The sequence below is a fragment of the Candoia aspera genome, chromosome 8 (assembly GCF_035149785.1).
Source record: "Candoia aspera isolate rCanAsp1 chromosome 8, rCanAsp1.hap2, whole genome shotgun sequence".
NCBI classification, from domain to species: Eukaryota; Metazoa; Chordata; class Lepidosauria; order Squamata; family Boidae; genus Candoia; species Candoia aspera.
Genome location: NC_086160.1, coordinates 3,877,940 through 3,897,263, shown reverse-complemented (window position 1 = coordinate 3,897,263; position 19,324 = coordinate 3,877,940). Strand labels below are relative to the sequence as shown.

General features: G+C 43.5%; 1 protein-coding gene across 1 annotated transcript; it reads right to left on the bottom strand.

The window, feature by feature from the left end:
* Positions 1–842: 842 nt before the first annotated feature.
* On the bottom strand, positions 843–17,816 carry LAP3 (leucine aminopeptidase 3). Its single transcript, XM_063310461.1, is given in 13 exon segments — positions 843–1,383; positions 1,638–1,744; positions 3,575–3,654; positions 4,541–4,643; positions 6,581–6,669; positions 8,007–8,131; positions 9,156–9,314; positions 10,675–10,839; positions 13,319–13,478; positions 14,563–14,668; positions 16,109–16,163; positions 17,260–17,429; positions 17,778–17,816. Coding segments are annotated over 13 exon segments (1,554 nt in total). The 3' UTR covers positions 843–1,187.
* Between the last annotated feature and the right edge of the window lie 1,508 nt (positions 17,817–19,324).

The following is a 19,324-nucleotide window of genomic DNA, read 5'->3' as shown; positions in this document are numbered from 1 at the left end:
TTACTGAGGAAAATTCGAGAGCAAAGCCAAGAAAACCTTTACAAAAACACACATTCTAATAAAAATATCTAAAATGAAACAGCGTATTTAAAATTATTTTAAAGAAACCGTTCTATTTCGGTATTTTTCACCTGAATGTGAAAGACTTGTGATTTAAGAGGTACCATTTGTATGGTGAAAGTTAAATGACCAAAAAAAAAAAAAAAGAAAAAAGGACGAAAGTGTGTTTTTGAAAAATAAATGACAACGTTGTGAAACAAAGGGCTGTCCTTTATAACAAAGCATGCATGGTCACTGCACCTCTAAGCTATCCAAAAGGGAGGAACGGTTTATTCAGTCAGTCGAGTCAACAGACAAGTGTGGAACGTGATTAGAGTGAGCCCCTTTGGAAAGAAAATAACCATTACTGCTAAGCTGATGCAAAGCCAGCATCAGTCCTAAAAGCACCCACAGATGCTGCTTTGAGGCCACAATCCATCACCTGGAGCTGCTTGGCCAGCCCTGGAGGAAGCACGACGCCACAAGAAGCCCCTTGACCCCCACTGATCTGCTCCCCTGCCAAGGATGATGGGCCAGCAAGCCCTTCCCACGCCCACTGCAAGCCCAAGGCCGTTTTGCACAGACAGCATGTCTTCCACTAAGGCCCCGTTGCAGGACAAGAAATACCCCGTCCTCTGCAAAATTCAAATTTCACCTGCCCGCGTGCAGAAACAAGGGCCTTATTTGAAAGAAATGCTGGCATAAGGCTCCGCTTCTCTCTTAATATTTTGCCCAACCATCTAAAACAAACCCTTTGGGAAGGTGTATTCTGGGGGAGGAAAAAATACCTCAACAACCGGAAGTGTCAGAAGATACATTTATTGGATGCGATAATTGTGTATCTATTATTCAATCTGTATAGCAAAGCCTGATGGTTTAAACTGATTGCTCTTTGGGTACCAAATACAGGACAGAATCCTGGGATGAAGATTATAAAAAGAGATGGTGGTTTAGTAGAACTCTAGAAGAACTCGGAATGAATTTACAGTCCATCATTGTGGGTCTTTCTAAATAGCCCCCCAAAATTAAAGTCAAAGATGGACGGCCCTTTTGGGATTGTATCAGTGCGCTGGCTGGGAGACCACTGGTTTCTCCATGTTCAAATTAACTGATTTTAAGGCCAGAGGTGATTCTCACAGAGCTGCTTTCTAGAAGCTCTGCTTGTCTTGGGACAGTCGAGTAATAAACTCAACCAGGGTACGTGCTGGCCTTCCTGCCATGCCTTTCCGCAGATACGGAATCTCATCTTTATTTTCCATTACACCAGCAATATCTAAATGAGCCCAGTGAGGAACAGTCACAAATTCTTTCAGGAATGCAGCAGCTGTGCACGCACCACCAGACCTGAGGGGGGAAAAGATAAAAAGTTTTATTTGTAAGTTATTTTTCTGTTCCTAACAATTTACGTAGGGGGGAAAAGGTATTTCTAAAACTGCCTATCACCGTGGAGAACATGTCAAGGTTTGCTACACCAAACCTTGATTCACATATCCAGAAATTAGAATCTAAACCAGGTCCTTCTTTAACTCCTGCTCGGAAAAAGTAACCTGAACACAATACAGTTGCAGCAGCATTACGTTTCGGCTTAGCCATGTTACCTGTATTTTCCAATGTTATTGATATCTGCAAGGTGACTCTCTATTTGCTTTGTATAATGTTCAAAGAGAGGCATTCTCCAAACTCGATCCCCTGTCATAACACTAGCCTGTCAGCATAGAGAAAAGAAGCTATTAGTATATCACATTTCCACACAGTTCTCTACAGTCTTTAGTTCTCTTATAATGGGACAAGTGGAGCCAAATGGCTAGTCTTAACATGAAGCAGAGAGTACTAAATATGGTGGAGTCCTTGATGCTCTCTAAGCCTTGTTTTCTTGCAGACGTTTCATTGCCAGACTAGGCATCTTCAGTGCAAAGAGGGAGTGAAGTTGGTAACATCTTCAGTGTGAAGATGGAAAGCAAGGCCCTCTCTCTCTCTGCACTGAAGATGTTGCATAGTCTGGCAATGAAACGTCTGCAAGAAAACAACCAGGCTCAGAGAGCACCAAGGACGCCACAGTTCAACCCGGAGCTGCAAATATTCTCTCTGATTGGTAGTATTAAATACAGATATACGGTTCTGTGCTTCACTCTCCCACCCAAATCCCTTTTTCTGACACTATTTCAGAAAAGTAAACTTCCTGCCATGGACAGGAGGGCGCTACCAAGGAAATCCTTGCAGGTTGAAAACAGGAATGATCTCAGGAACTGGGATGGATGGGTGGGTGGGTGGGAGCAATACTTTCAATTTCCTCTGTAATGACTTTCACAACCAACCTGCCTTTTTCACAGCAACCGCAGACTGGAGCAATGTTTTTACCAAGCTATCCATATAGTAATGGCAAGATTCCTGCAAGCTCAGGCCTGTCAGTCTATCTGTGAAGTTGAGAATGTTGTGCATCCTTTTACAATTGCTTAAACTCAACCACATGTGCCATTCCAGTGCTCATTTCTTCTCCTTGGAAAGATTACTTTGACATTCTTTAATCTTTGCTTTTTCGGCCTAAATAATTTGTTTTCACTGCACACTCAGCCACTTCTCTTCCCTGCTTTCAAATCATTTCCGACATTCACGCTGGATCCAAGGGCACAAGCACTTGAAGTACCCACTTCAGCTCAAGGAATTAGTTGCCTGTTTCATCTGCCATCCACAGAAAATATGTATCTTGGACTACACAGGCACTGCATTGGCAAGGCCTGTCTGACAGTATTTTAGAAATTTATAATATAAATTGCTGAAATAATTAGGGGCATCAAGAATGCTGTTTTCCTTTTTTCAGTTAGTTAATACTAACAAATCCATACTTGGTTCCCTTCCATTTTCTGTCTGATAAATATTAGACACAAGTTCAAATACACTACACTGCATTGCTACATTATTCATGTTGGTCTCCAGGTGGCTTGCTTTGGATATCAGTGTAGGCAGAAGCCTCTAGGAATGTTGAAAACAAGGGGTGTAAATTATCACTAGTAGTAAAAGGTAAAGGTTTCCCTCGACGTAAAGTCCAGTCGTGTCCGACTCTAGGGGGCGGTGCTCATCTCCGTTTCTAAGCCAAAGAGCCGGCGTTTGTCCATAGACACTTCCGGGTCATGTGGCTAGCATGACGACATGGAATGCCGTTACCTTCCCGCCTAAGCGGTACCAATTAATCTACTCACATTTGCATGTTTTCGAACTGCTTGGTGTGCAGGAGCTGGGACGAGCAACGGGAGCTCACCCCGCCACGCGGTTTCGAACCGCCGACCTTCCAATCGGCAGCTCAGCAGTTTAACCCGCAGCGCCACCGCGTCCCTTTCAAAAAAATTATCACTAGTACTAGTTCATAAAAGCGTTATCAACTCCAAAGCAGAGATTTTGTGTTTAATTTTTGCAGCCGATAGTTATGGGTTGGGCTCTCAGTAAAAAGTGCTGAGTCTTTTCTTTAAAGCCCTCTAAATCAGCACCCATCTCGAAATCAGCACCCATCTCAAAATCAATTGTCTGTTTCATGCCTTACCTCATACAGGTGATGCCACAGCTGCTGTGAATTGGTAAAAACCCCAGTAGCTGCTGATCCTAATGCCACATCCATGGCACCTACAAAGTATCATACGTTGCAGGTTATCCAACCATCCTTCCATGCCCACTAGCAGTAACTACTCAACAGCTAGCAATTTCTATTCACATTTCTAAAAACATCCAATTTTTTTCTTTTATTTGCAAGGTTAGCTAAAGCGATAGAAATTTTTTAGAAATGCAATAAATTCATTCTACGTTCTAGAGCAGCAGAACACTAAGTTTCCAACCCTTCCTGCACCCCAGCATCACTGTCAGGTGCACAGGAGATCTTGTTTTGTAGCTCTACCCCATTTGTGGAAAGTGTCCTGTGAAAAGTTTGTTTGACCCATCCAACTCTTTTTTTAGCTTCTATTGCCAGGCAAAGACAATTTTATTCAGATGGCTTTCCGTTTACTTTTGATGTTTCAGCCTCTTAATTATCTGCAATATCAGCACCTTTTTTATTCTCCTTGCTTTTAATTGCTTTAATTGCTCATAGTAAGCTGTTTAAATAGCAACTTTGATATATGAAAATATGCAATATAATTACAGCTAAATCTGCATCCAAAATAATCCTCTCCCAGCAGCCAGGATTGTGCTGTGGGCAAAATTATTTAAAACATCAAAGCTTATCCTACTTTTTCATTTGAATATTCAGCCTACTCTTCCCTAAGCACTTACATGCCAACCTGTCAGGGGAAACCCTCTAGGTAGTAAAACAAAAACAAAAAAAACCCCATTGTGCATTAAGGCAATACAAATCCTTTCCATGCAATTTGTGCTTTGTCTTCAGGCTGCTCAAATGCACGAACAAATTATTAAAAGATATTCTACATCGGAAGGGGAATTTTTTTCATACGATTCCTAATGTTCTGGGAATATGGGGGATGGAAGCTTCAAGTAAGTAGAAAAAAAAAAGGGCTACCTGTTAATGTTGCAGCGTCTAAAATTGCCCTTGGATTAAAACGGTGTGCATAGAGAAGAGCATCAGCCAACACCAATCTCCCCTCTGCATCTGTGTTGTCAACCTTTTATGAAGGGATCATGGAAAATCAGCAAGAGAAAATTACATTCTATTTGCAATTACTGTATGGGTTAACAAGCTTGTCTATCAATAGCTAACTTTGGGGGGCTGTTAACAATACAGTTTAAAACTATGGAAAATAAAGAATACATTATAACCCTACCAAACTGTGCACCTGAAATAAATAATACTACCACCAACAAATAATTGATACAAAAGAATCAAACAACATGCAAAAGCTCAAAAGAGTAAAATGTTTGGGGAAAGATTTTTATTTGCCACTAACAAGCCCTTGGGGGCGCCTTTCCACCATTCACTCTCTCTAGCAGCTACCTCCTGCCCCCCATTTTGTAGGGGTATCAGGAAGAACGCCCTCTGAAAATATCTGAGTATCCAGGTGGACAAATATAGAAGGCTGCAATCCTTTAGGTTGGTATTTAATACCAATCATCTTGACTAGTGTTTCTCAATCTTAGCAGCTTGAAGCTGTGTGGACTTCAACTCCCAGAATTCCCCAGCCAGCCATGCTGGCTGGGGAATTCTGGGAGTTGAAGTCCACACAGCTTCAAGCTGCCAAGATTGAGAAACACCAGTCTAGACAAATTAGTTCTGGAAATGAAGGAGCAGTCAGAGTATTCCTAGCATAATATGATCGTTAGGGCTGTGTAAGCCATTTGAAATAGCTGCTTCATTACACATCAGGCTGTGTATGAAGCACCTCTAATGCAATGGCGTCTTTCACAAGGCTTGCATGCTGCTTTAGAAGTGGTTCCAAGCTGTCTCCACACATGCGTCCATGCACAGCCACTTTGCCTTCCTAGGTAGAAAACAATGCAAAATGTCTATGCAGGTGGATACGTGCAGGGGAAAAGATGCAGCTGCTTTCACATTTCAAACAGAGATCATTTGCATACATCTTTCAACCGCTCTGTAAAACTGCTCTCCAATTTTGAAATTTCCAGAATGCCTTTGAAGACTGCTGTCATGTAACACACTGTGGATGGAAGGATGTGGATTATTTTCTGGCAGGTGGTATTTCTAAATAGTTGGGAAAAAGCTAGAAGTATTGAATTTCCGTAACGTTCAAATGCATTGGGAAATTTTCCATATACTCTATTAACAACAGACCCCCAGAGTAGCAGACTTAGGTAGCTGACTAGATAGTGTGTCATTTCAGCCATGTGTGTATTCTGCAACTGAGAGTCGAGGTGCTTCTTGTTTCCTAGCTTTATCTGCAGAAAGTTGTATTAAAAACATACCAAAGCAGTTATTCCCACCATCAGTCTGTATCACCATTTAAAATCGGCCTTCCTATCCCACCCTTCTGAGCTGTTACGCTATCCTCAAAGCGACCACTTCAGCAAGCAGGTGTCTCTACAGCTGGACTATGAGCCACAGGCCCAAAGACCCCCACCCACTCCCCCACCCACTCGGACTAGCAATGGTGTTATACGTGTTAATACTTGGAAAAGTCACATCCTGCATCTGGGGATAAGCAGCCCCTTTTGGGTGTATGGACAAGCTTATTGCCAGCTCATTGGCAGCGTACCCCCAAAATGCCTGTATCTGACAGGCTCAAGTTTCCTGCTTGGAAATAGTATTTTACTTAAAATGGTGCAGAATGAAGGTGCTCCATACTTTTGAAAGTGTCTATTTACTCAGTGTTGGCCAATAGGGATGAATGAAGACAACAATAAGGAATAGATGTTGTGTTAAATGTGAGATCACCACCATTCCCTCAAGCCTGTTGACATCTAACAAGACTTAAAAATATTAGCAATCTTGGCCCCTTGGCCTTTCCATGGGGCTCTTGCAAGCAATTGTTTATTTAATTGCTTGTTCAGCTAGAAATGACTTTACTGGATTAAACCTCAGGTGCTGCATGCATCCACCAATCTGTTATTTATTAAAATCTGTGCTGAATAAACATTTAAAACATACCTGAATCGTTTTTCCATTCATGGCTGTCACAACATCTCCAGGTTTATTTGCCTTCCCACTGGGCAAGTTTTCACACAGGGGGGCCAAACCTTAGATAGAAAGAATTCCACCTGAATTCACAAGTAACGTTATCTAGTGTTCAGTAAAACAAACTGCTTTTAAAACGGTGGTATTGTTATCCATTCAATCATGTCCAATTCTCGGAGACTGCCTGGGCAAGTCCTGCAGTTTGCTTGGCAGGTTTTTCAGAAGTGGTTTGCCATTGCCTCCTTCCTAGGGCTGAGAGAGAGTGACTGGCCCAGGGTCACCCAGCTGGCTTCCTGCCTAAGGCAGGACTAGAACTGATGGTCTCCCAGTTTCTAGCCTGATGCCTTAACCACAACACCAAACAAATCGACGCAGTCATAAAGTGCAACATCACTCGACTGTGCCACTTAGCGATAGCAATCCCCGTTGCCATCATTAAGTGAATCACCACAGGTCATTAAGTGAGGATATCTGGGAGGACCTTTTTATCCCATTTGCGACCACCTACCAGCTCCCCCATTGATTTTGCTTCTAAGAAGCCAGCAAAGAAGGTCGCAAATGGGGACCGCAGAACGCTGTGACATTGTAAGTGTGAGTCAGGCGCCAAGCCCCCAGATCACAATCACATGACCACAGGGATGCTGCAACAGCCAGAACTTCAAGGACCGGTCATTAAGTAGCGCTCATTCAGTGCCATCACAAGTTCAAATGGTTGCTGAATGAGTGGTCATTAAGCATGGACCACCTGTAATAGGATAAAGGCTGTCTTTGTCCTAACAGTCAGGAACCACGCTGAGATGAGGAGTAGGTCTCTAGTGTTTATTACTGCTACATTAAACAGAATCCTAACAAACTGAAGAAGCGTGGGAAAAACCCAGACAGATAAACCCCGAAAGTCAAGGCGGGTCTGATCTGTGTCTCTTTGAATGGCTGCTCAACTCCTCACTACTACGCATGCGTTTTCCCTCCTGGATAGAGGCCCCCTCCTGCTCGCCATCAGTGCTCATGACAGTCTTCTCACCTAAACACAATGTGAGCACGGGACAGGGAGAGCAACTGGGATGCCTTACAAAGAGGCAATCGCCAAAATTGGAACATGTACTGGAATGTCTGAACTGGGAAGACTCTTGATGACGGAATCTCACCGTTCAACATTCCCAGATTATGTTTTGGAGAAGAAGCCAGGGGGACAAGCTGATCCAGCTTCCAATTTCAGCAGCTGCCGCCACTTGCATGAGCTGTTAGATTCAGCGGCTATTTCCAGTTGAGGAAGCAAATCAAGGGACGCCACCTCTGCCACAGACCTTGGAGAATCCAAGATGAGCCGACCCAATGGCTGCTGACATCTCTTTCCAATCCAAGTAACTTTTGTGAATTTATTTTTCTGCAATCTACTTACCAATTAGATTAATGGGTAACTTTAACTCTGCAGCTGTGATAATGGCGGAAAAAATGGTGGCTGCTCCCCCCATATCTGCTCTCATGGCCTCCATGTTGGCTGAAGGCTTGATGGAAATGCCGCCGCTGGGAAGAAACACAGAGATGCCACCGAGATGCGCCTCTTTGCCCAGCCACCCCACAAAATGTATCAAGAGAAAACTTTGCTTGGATGCTGAGCAACAATTTTTTGTTTTAATAACTGAAAGAGCATGGAAAATACAGCACTGTTTTATCTGACAGGGAGGTTAGGGAAACATTCAATGCAGATGCTCTGGAATAATACCAGAGAAGAATTAAATGAAGTCCAAAAGCTGAAATTGTAGGTGAGCAGGCCAATCAAAATCCAACTGATGGTGAAAAAACTTTAGCACATGATTCCCCAACGGGTGCCTCTAAGGTTCCCTGGTCCATCCTTCACACAGAAGACTCACCTGCATACTCCTGAAGATGTCCCCATTGTCAGAAGCCCAGCTTTCCAGCACAACACAAGGGACCTTCTCTTGTCCCGCTCCCAGGCCATGACAGACTCACCCTTAGGCAGTCTCAACACTTAGAAAATGCAGCTCTGTCTCCAGGTGTTTCCCTTACTTGATTTTACTGTTAACTTTAATCTGCATTTGTGTTTTTTTGTTTTTATTTTTCAAAATTTCCTTAGCCACCTTGTGTGCTCCCCAGAGGAGAAGGGCAGAATATAAATTTGTTTAGTAAGTAGAATAAATCCCCTAATGGATGGATCCATTTCTTCTTGAGGGTAATCTCTGCAATGGATTCATCCGTTAGGGGATTTATTCATTCCTATCTTTATATACAGGTGGAGGGGGAAATTTTCCAGTTATTCCATGGCTCCTGAGTGGTCTCCCTCCATGATCCACGTCAATACCTGAAGCTGCACGGCTCCCTCCCTTCAAGACAGGGCGCCAGGACCTGGAAAGCTTCTTCACCTAGCAACCACATGACCGTGGGAAGACCATTGAGTCTAAAACCATGTTTCCTGCAGCCCCTCTCAAGGCACTTTGCACTGCACTCATTTGCACTTTCAAGGCACGACGTCTGGGAACAGGGGAGGAATTAAATTCTGTTCCAAGCACGCTCCTAAGAAGATGCTCACCTATCAAAAGTTATCCCCTTTCCAACGAAGACCAGGGGAGCCTCTTTAGGGTCGCTGCTGCCTTGGTAGTGGACTTCCAAAAAGACAGGGGGCTCCTCAGAGCCTTTGGCAACACTCCAAAAGGATCCCATTTTTTGCGCCTGTATCCACGATTTATCCCTGTAACGAGAGAGAACCGCTCCCGTCATTTCTTTCCCAATTACTGAAAGAGGAGGAAGAGGACGCACTGCATTCCGGAGTCTCAGCCGATCAACAAAATAACAACCTTTTCCTCAAATTCTAAGATGACAAGAAAGCAAATACATTTTTAAAATAGTCCTATTAACCGAGTTTCCCTTTCACAGCTATTCTGTGGTTGCTCCTATCCTTTCACAGTAAAATATAGACATTTCTGGGAATGCGTTTTGGCAGCAAATGACGCGGTCCTGCCCTTCCCATTTGCAGAGACTCCAGAAAGGTACGGAGCAGGAAAACATTGCTCTCAGACCAATCAAACAGTCAATTTGTTGACTCCTGCACCAACCAATTATACTTTGCCTGGTTCCTGTGTAAAATATCTCCTCTTAAGTCATTTTCAAAATATTATCATGAAGGCTTCCTTCTACAGCAACTGTAACCAACTGTCTTGCAAACAAACAAACAAATCTAGGAAAACCAGTCTCCCTTAGTTACATTATAACTGGCATTTCGGGATTATTTGCAAGCACCACCACTACAGTACATAAACCAGCAGAAAATACACTGTTTCTTTGCTTAGTAAGTTACACTTCTTCCCCTTTTCTTGCAAAGGATTTCTCTACAGTGGCAAAATTTCTTCACCCCCAAAAGCCCTCTTGCAGAACGGCCTGAATTTTGCAGCCAGTATTATGCAATGATTAGTGCTGTCAGTTAGGAAGGCCAAATTTTAAAACATCCATTTAGTCTTTAAGCTTCTAAGTGTCTTTTTCAGCCTGAAGCTTTGCCGCACGACAGTATAAACTTGAGAGAGTAATTAATAAATAAACAATTCTATCTCCCCCCAAAGAGGGACTCTGAGCGGAGCATCACCTATGCGCAGAATAAAGTAAAAAGACTTAGAATTCTACAACAGCTGAGAGACATAAAGGATATTTACGGTTTTGACAACACAAGGAAATATGGGGAATTTCCACGGGAGGTCTAAGTTAACAGCGGGGTAGCTGCCACATGGTTGCACATGTTAGTAGGTTCAGATGCATATGCCGACGTTCCTCAACCCTGGCAACTTTAAGAAGTGTGGACTTCTACGCCTCCCCAGCCAGCTTGCTCACTTCTGGGAGTTGAAATCCACACATCTTAAAAGTTAATATGGTGGAGAAACCCTGGCACATGCTATCTGATGCACAGCAAACAGCTGAAGACAATGGCAGGTCCGTACAGCAACACTGGTACCTCAAATGCTAAGCCAGCATGGGTCATGTTAAACAACAGTGGAGGCCCTGCTCCCTTTAATTGTTCTCAGAGATAGCTACCATCAAAACACCTCTTAAGTTGAACTTACCTTTTATGAACAGTCACATTGCTACTGAAGCTTTTCAATTTGTCCTCAATGATGGTAGCAAAATTGGTTGGTGTGATGTAGTTTGCTGGGCCTTCCATCAGGTATCTGGCCAAGTTCTGGCCTTCTGCATAGTGAATACCTTTCTGCCAGGCATCGGTTCCATCGCTAAATAGGAATGCAGAAAGTTTAGTTGCAAAGTACTACTGCAGGGTTTCTTTATAGTGGCAAGCAAAACAGAATTGTAAAACTTCACATTCATGAAAGGGAAGATCAAGCTCCAACATCCAATCTGGGAAACACATTCCCTCTTTTGGCACACCTGAGTTGGCAGGAGAGTCTTCAAAGACAACAGAGGCCTAGAGGACAGGGTGGGGAGCAGGATCACGTCCAAAGAACTGCAGCTTCTGAGTGCCAGAACCATTTCTTTTTAGGGAGGTGCCCCAAATGAGGGCTCTAAGGAAGAGAGCTGAGGTTTTTCAAGCTGGACAGCTCACACCAGATAACACTGGCCTGGACTTCCGGGAAGAAATGGCAGACTGAAGAGGAGCCGACGACTGTGGCTGCATGAAGAGCTGGCAAGCAGACCAGCTGTTCGTAATTGCTCCCCAGACAAGGAGAGGACTTGAGGTCATCCACAAGTGCTCCAGACAGCTGCTCCTCGCAAGGAGACTGCAAGACAGAGGTCTCTGGCGGGTTTAGAGCTCTGGGAGACAAAGGAATAGCCACCTTGCTCAAATGGCAATTGGTGCCTTTGAAAGGACACTGGATTCGCATACTTGCTTTTCTAATCATGTTCAAAAATTGCCTGTTAATTGCTTTTCAGCTATCAGGAACCTTTGGATTGACAAGTTTTACAGCACTGGGTGAGTCTCCATCAATCCTTAGTGAAAGAAATTTTAAATACAAGCTTATGGACTTAAAAAAATTTTTTTTGGAATAAACAGCAAAAGGGTGATTAAAACTTTGATTTTAGAAAGTTACAAATGGACTAAGGGTCCAAATAAATTTGAAGTAAGATTTTGGAATTAATTTTAAGAATCCTTCCCATGGGAAAATTCTTTTGTTTTGAATTCTTTTTTTTAAAAAATAAGACATTAAAAATTGAACCCTGGAGGGGACTAGAAGGAACTAAAGATTACAATTATAGGAGAAGAACACTTAAACTCAACTTACAAATACAAAATGAAGTAAAATGTTTTAACATTGGAAGTACTGAAGGAAATTTGTGAACAATGGACCCAGAAGTTAATTTTAACAACATCTGCCATTATAGACACACTGTGTTTAAAAGATGTTATCGAAGAGGAACAAGTTTTACCTGACAAGATTGAGACTGATTTGAAAGTGGATTTAAAAGTAACAGGCTACAAGAATGATATGGAAAAAGATGCTACACTGGACATACAATACAAACTGGCTGATGTCTTAATAATTAAAAGTGATACACAAATAACAAACCAAGAGAGTGACCTGGATAACTTTCCTATACTGTATTTACAAAAGAGACTTGTTAAAGCTTTGAAGAATTTTGATCAGAAGGGACAAAGAAAAAATGAAAAGAAATCAAGTTCTAGGACATTATTGAAGGGCCTAAAGATCAAGACTGTTAGAAGTAAAAGGAAAGAATAAAAAGTTGGCTTTTTTGATCAAGATTAAAATAGGTATGTTATCTCTGGTGACCTTTAATCGACTTTTGCTAACTGAAATGATGAGGCTTTAAGGATTTCTTTATAGATAAAAGATGGGAAGAAAAGATCATTTGTTGTATTTTAAGAGGTGATAAGTTACTAAAATTGTTTATACTTGTCATGATGAAGGGGGAAGTCATTTCTTTATATAACCACCCAGAGTCACTCTTTGAGTGAGATGGATGGTGACTAAATTCGAAATATAAACAAATAAATAAATAAATAAATATTTTTCTTCTTCTTTGCTATATTATTTTTTTCTTTTCTATTTTTTTTTCTTTTCTGCACCTTCTATTTTTCTTTTCCTAGTTTGTTTTTTTTAGGTTTTATTGTAATTTTTAATAAAATTATTATTCAAAAAAGGAAAATATTGGCCTGAGTTACAGCCGGGCCTGCAACTAGGGTCTGTGTCATGGATTCCACACCCATTTTGGTGCCTCCCCGCCGTGCAGTGCCTGGGGCACATGCCCCATTTGCCCCCCCCAATTGTGGCCCTGCTTACAGCTGGGTCCCCTCAGTCACTCAGCCAAGGGAAGAGCTACCCATTGGCCCCTCCCTTTTAAAGAGCTGACACTCCAGAAACTTTGTCTATCTTGCATCATCATCATTATTATTATTATTATTATTATTATTATTATTATTATTATTATTCAGTGCTCTGCTATCCTTTACCAGGGCATATTACACAATTTTGACTCTTTAGGGTAGCAAACTCATCCAGACTGCACAAACCAAACCAGTCTGCCACAGGTCTTGAACCAAGAACACCAATCTTTGGTTGATCGCTGCTGGACTATAAACCATGTTAGCACACTGAAATGATTTGTTTGTTTAAGCACAAACGATGGTGAGTTCCTGTACAGACTTCATTCAATGGCCTTTTATTTCTTGACACTTTATCGTAAACAAATCATTTCTGCAACCGAAGCCCCGCACAAACGTGATGTTTCTGTTACCTGCCATGCAACTGAATTTCAAGTGTGGCTTTCTTTTTCTCCTTCAGCTCCTCGTATTCAAAGAGGCCAAGTGCAGCCCCTTCTGCTGCTGCCTGAGCATCTCCACAAGGATCCACTTCCACGCAAGGGACTTCTAGGTCCCGCAGCTGCCTGCATCCAGCTAAAAAATAAAACACACATTGGCAGAGTTATGACCCCAAAGCAGAACCTGGGAGGCTTTTTCTAGTGAGTAGAAATCAGCCAAGATGATCGTCTCTGCAGTTCAAGCTTTCCAAAGTGGATATGATTAATTATAGGACACTCAGATGCAATTATCGAGAAGCAGCTGCCTATGAGCAATTCAAGAATGAGAAAGTGCCTCGCCCAACTTTCTCACGTTGGAAAATGATGACTGAGCAACTCCAGCGGGCCAAAGTACACAAATACGCCAAAAAAGGCAACTTTTGCAATATGTACCCTTATTTAGCCAGGTTAAAAGTCAATGCTGCACAAGGCCACTTTATCAGCCTACTGAATAATGGAAAATGAAATAAATCTCTCTTTTGGAAGGCTGTCACAAACCAACTACTGAGTCAGCTCTGCTTCTAAAGGCTCCATCTTGTGGGTGGGCAGTTGACTTGTTTTGCTTACTTTTAAATAAAGGATAATTTCAAGACCTTTTCTCTGACTTGGGTTTTTCCCCCGTTTCTTCTTTACATTCTATGATTTTAAATCATCGTCATCCTCCTCCTCCTAAGGATAAAACTGGTCTAACCCACTCTGTATGTCTATGCAGCCAAAGAGCAAAAATAAATGCTTTAAGTAGGCTTGCAAAAATAAACCTTGATACTCTGTGCTAAAAAATGTGAGATTTGACAAAAGAAGTACATGCATTTTGGCATGAAGCTGTTGCCATGCGTTCTCTTGTGGGATCAGGGACAAGGACCTTGCACCTTTATCACGTCTGTGTGGAACAGGCAGCTGCATCAGTTGCCATGCAAGCTGCCCTGTTGAAATTCCCTTATCTGCACATCTATTATGGTTGCAGAGGCCTGATCAATTTTAAATTAAAAAACCATTGGCTTTTATCCACCCTGCTTAAGCACCATACTCAATATCCACTATGTCAGCAAGACGCACCCCAAAGAGGATATACAACTGCCATCTAAGCTACTAAGCTTGACAAACCAACACAAGCCTTTCAAATGCCATTTGCGCTCATTAAGGAAAAATTAACACAAAAGCAATTTTTTAATTTTCCTAACCTGCCACAGCTCCCCGTATGTTTTCCCTGTCTTCATTCCAGTTTTCATGTACGTTCACTCCGACTGCTCTCCTTCCCAGGCCAACAACTACTACGCTTGGAAAGTCCTGCAGGAAACCGGAAGAGAAAATCAATTTATTTTTCCTTTTTTTTTTAACGAGGCAAACTGGAATTTCAAAGAGTACAGAGTAGTTTTCAAGATTGGAACAAATCCAATTATTTCCTTCCTTCACATTTATCATTATTAGGGAGACTAAACTACCATTCTCTCAAAGGAAATTCCAAGGAACGGAGAGGTTATCTTTAACATCCAGTATCAAACCTGATGCGTTTATACAACAAGCATGAGCAACGAGGTGGTGCATGGCTGCAAGGATGCCCTAAAGGGGGACGGCTGTTTTGTTATTTAAACATTTCATACAGCAAATGATGTAAATTCTTTCAAACACATAATTGCAACATCAGATGTTCATTGCTTTGAACAAGGATAAGGGGAGATACAAAAAATAACGAAAACCAGGAGTGTGAGTCAACATGAGTGTAACGCAGGCTAAGAGGGAAGGAAGTTAGAAGAAGCCAATGTCATAAACTGCCATCTCTGTAAACACAACATGGCATAGAATTACATCAACCTTCAACTCCACTCTTTATCATTTTGCCCCCACACATAAAACTGCAGTGCCATTTTCAAATGTTATTTTTAGTTTTATTCAAAGGTTTGATCTTAGCAAGGCCTTCCTTTTTGGAATGATGACTCACACCACTGCCTTGCCCTTGGCTTGTGCCACAACCCTCAGCACAGCTTGCACACTCAGAAACTGTTTGCAAGTCTCTCCTAGCTAAGTTCTCGAGTGTCAGTTAAGAGGACTAGTTTCATAGCCAGGACCTGAAGGGCTGGAAGTCAACTTCAGAAGCCCTGGAACCTAGGACTGCGTTCAGCTGCCAAGTGAACGACCATCCCAATGCTGGCTCATTCAGTGGAATTCCATTCTAAAAGGTCAGGTTCCTCATTTGCTAAGAAACTTGGTTGTAAGCCAACCAGAACTGGTTTTAAGACAGGCGTCTACACAAAGGTTTTAAATAAATAAATAAACCCACAAACTTTCCATCTCATCTCCTCTCTCTAGATGGCCTTCTCAGCATTAACTACCGTATCACTTGGTTCTCTGCCTTTGCTTCAACCCTGGCTCTGCTGACTTCTTATGAGGTCAGAGTGGACTGAGGGAGGAAGCCAAGCTCCCCACTGGAAAAAATTATGGGATGTGCATATTTTTATTCCAGAGAGGGCGGCTGCTGCTGCTCTCCGAACCTTGCCAGTAAGAAAGACAGTTCCAAAGACCCGTTTTGATTGGGGAGGAAAGAAAAAAAAAGCTATGGGAACTTTCCGTTCATGTCCCATTTGGGTGGCATTTTAACCAGCCAATTCTCTTCCTCAGAATTCAGAAGGAAATACTCAAAGCTCCACCACGATCTTCTTCCAGCAAAAGAAACTGATTTTAAAAAATTAAGAGGCACAAAGTTAAGATAGGTAAATATTTATCCTGTACCTGGTGTAAGCCATGGAAGATGCGTGTCTTCCCTTTCTTCAGAGGTGGCCCAGAACTAGAATAGGACACAAAGATGTTCAGGAGTCCACAAGTAAACAGATGTTGCCCAGTATCACCATCAGCAACTGGATCAGAGAATTAGCCTATGAAGGCAACCATTACACTAGGATAGGCTCCTGCCTGGTTTTACACCCAAGCATCCTTTCCATGCATGTAATCAGTTTTTGATTATGGTGGAAGGTAAATATACTAAATAAATCAATGGATGGATGGCAGGATTGTTTTATGCTGAAAGGGACTCTGAATCTCTCTCTGGAACAGCAGAAGAAGATGAGTCAATGCCTTTAGACCAAGTGGCCCTCCCAGGCCCATGAGAGGTCTCATTCAATCAGTCCTACCAGTGTCTCCACCAATAATGAGTTTATATCAATAAAACCTCTGTCACCATCTAGTTCTAGCTTTGAAATCCTCAGAGACACCCCCCCTTTTTTTTGCTTTATAAAAAAACTACATCCACCATGAACAAGTCATTAGCATCATTACCTAGTAACTTGCTAATCACTGGGTTCAAGTCAGTGAATCATTAAAGCTATGCAAAACTTTGGATTCCATCCAAAAGTTCCCTCAGAGGGGCCTGAATATAAAACAGGCAGCAGTGCTTTAAAGCAGCCATGTCTTTTCCTGGAACTGTATGGCAGCTATAAAAAGCAAGGTGCATCATCCTGGAAAAGAGCTGCTTTAAAGAGTTACATACATATCCTATATTCAGGTTCCTCCAGACAGCTGGATGCGGCTTTCTGGAATTAAATCCAAGTGTTGCACAGGCCTATTAACTATGACTGACTGTTAGCCCACCTCTTTTCTAGCCACCAGCTCCTTGCCCAGAGTTGAGAACACCTGACATAATACCATATTTTCGGGAAGCCCAAGAAAGTGAGGTGTCTCGCTCGCAAACAGTGGAGGGAGAGTTGGAATCATTTCATCATTTGCATGGCAAAGAGGAAAAGATGAATGTGGGAAAAGAGGGAGGAAGAAGGAAACAAACTCAGTGCAACCTCTCTGGCCCCTTGCAAAGCTTCCCTAACACTAAATGTTTTCCTGTAATTTTGCAACAGCGTAATAAAGAGAAGGAAATGCATCTAGTTACTCACATGGCCAGCAGCTTCTTCAGCTTCCCATCGACCCGTCTGTCAAAAGCCTCTCCTGCATCAGACAACTGAGAAGCTTCCTCTTCACAGTCGCTGGCAAAGGCCCCGAGGATGAGACCCTACAGGACGTTGGAGGACTTGTTAGGTAGCGTCCATAAAACAATGGCAGATTCCTTCCAAAGGAAGGTGGGATCAAGACTGGATGGCAGAACATTTCCTCCTCCACCACCACCTCACACGTCTTACCCTGTATCAGTCAGGAGGAGCAATATTCTCTCCTGCTGAAACCAGGGTCCACCTGAGATACATTCACATTTAGTTGATTAATAGTTAATCTCACCCAACCCCACCATCTGCTTCGGCATGCTCATTAAATTTTGGAGGGGGAAAGCAATGTAGGGAAAGATCCTATGCAAATTGGGAAACGGGCAAAATCCCCATTTAGAGCACGGAGCTACTGCAGATTCCTACCCCGCATCTCTAGCATGCCTGAGCTTGCCACAAGATCCCAGATCACATACCTTTCCCGCACCAGGACTGCTGCTCTGTTGATCAGGCATTGTCTGAACAGCTGCTGCTTCCTGCTCTTAGAGCTCACTGCCACAGCAGCAGATCTTATAGCAGGAAGGAAGTCTTGGTCCCGCCCCCAAGGGCTGAATTCCGCTTTGCCACCTTCCTGGTAGAGTTCACTTTGCTTATCTCAATTTATCTTAGGGGAAAATCTGGGGAACAAGCTAGAAGCAGCCCACAAAGCGTCCAACCTGTGCCAAGATGATACAACTGAATCTGCCCTTGGTCTACTTCCTGAAAAGGGTTCCAGATGCAAAATCAAGGCACCCGCCCCTCCAAGCATGTTAGAGGGATTTTGCAAAACTGGTAATTCTTAACTTGGGGCAAACTGGCAACACTAGACCCACCCAGTCTTTTTTCTATTTTGTCATATGCATCCAGTTTTTTCCTCTCTCTATGCCAGCGATTCTCAACCTTAGCAACTTCAAGACATGTGGACTTCAACTCCTAGAATTCCCCAGCCAGCCGTTAAGAAACACTGCTCTGTGCAAAAGATTTTTAATAATTGCCCTAAAAGTGGCTGAAAGCCCAACAATTTAAAGATTAAGAAACCTGACCTCTTTTACAGCAAGGCTCTTCTGAATCAAATCATGCTTTCCGTGTAGGCACCCTCAGGTCAAAACTGCAGGGAGGGCTGGAAAACCTTTGGCTGCCAGCCAGTGAGGGCAACATTAAGCTAGATGTGATTCAGCCTTCTGAGTTCATATGCAAAACCACAGCCGTTCGATTTAGTCACTCAGTTCATCCGCGGAAGAGCAGGTTGGATCAGGACAGCCACACATCCAGGTGCAACCTGGTTACAGGCACAGCTGGAATGGCAGCAGCTGAATGGCAACCCTGTGATATTGGGACCGATGGCTAGGAAAGGCCAGCCCATCTCAGCATGCAGCAATCTCCTCCAATCTCTCGGCCTCCGGGCGCACTATAATACCCAGCACCTGCAGTCACGCTTGCTGGGAATAATGGGAGCTGGATCTCAAAACACTCTGGGCCGGTCAAGGTCCAGGTTTAAATAACTTCAGTCAATTCTCGGGTCATGTTCATGTGACCCACGTCCAGATGCGAGTCCGTTGTGGGCATCTGTGTCGAAAGACGGGCTTTAAGCCGTTCCCCCCAAGGAGGACAGGTTTTCCCGGTCGTGGCAATAAAACCAACTCGTTCGGACCGCCCCGTCCCCTTTCCTAAAAGGGCCAGCCGGCGCCCAAGCCACTTGCAAGGGCGACTCACGCAGCAGCCGCGGGGCTCCGGACACGGCCTCGGAGCATCTTCGGCGCACCCCGAGCCGGGCCCTCGTCCGGGCCGCCCTGGCTTCGGGAAAGGGCCCGGCTTGAACAGCCAGCCCCGGACGCTCGCGCGCGGGGCAGCCGCGGTCTCCGGCCAGAGGGCCTCGCGGCGGCGGGACCCCGTCGCGGGCAAACCTTTCCCCGCCCGCCCAGCCCAGCCCAGCCCAGCCCAGCCCGACGGCGCCACGCCCTGGAGCGTCTGCAGCCCGGAGCGC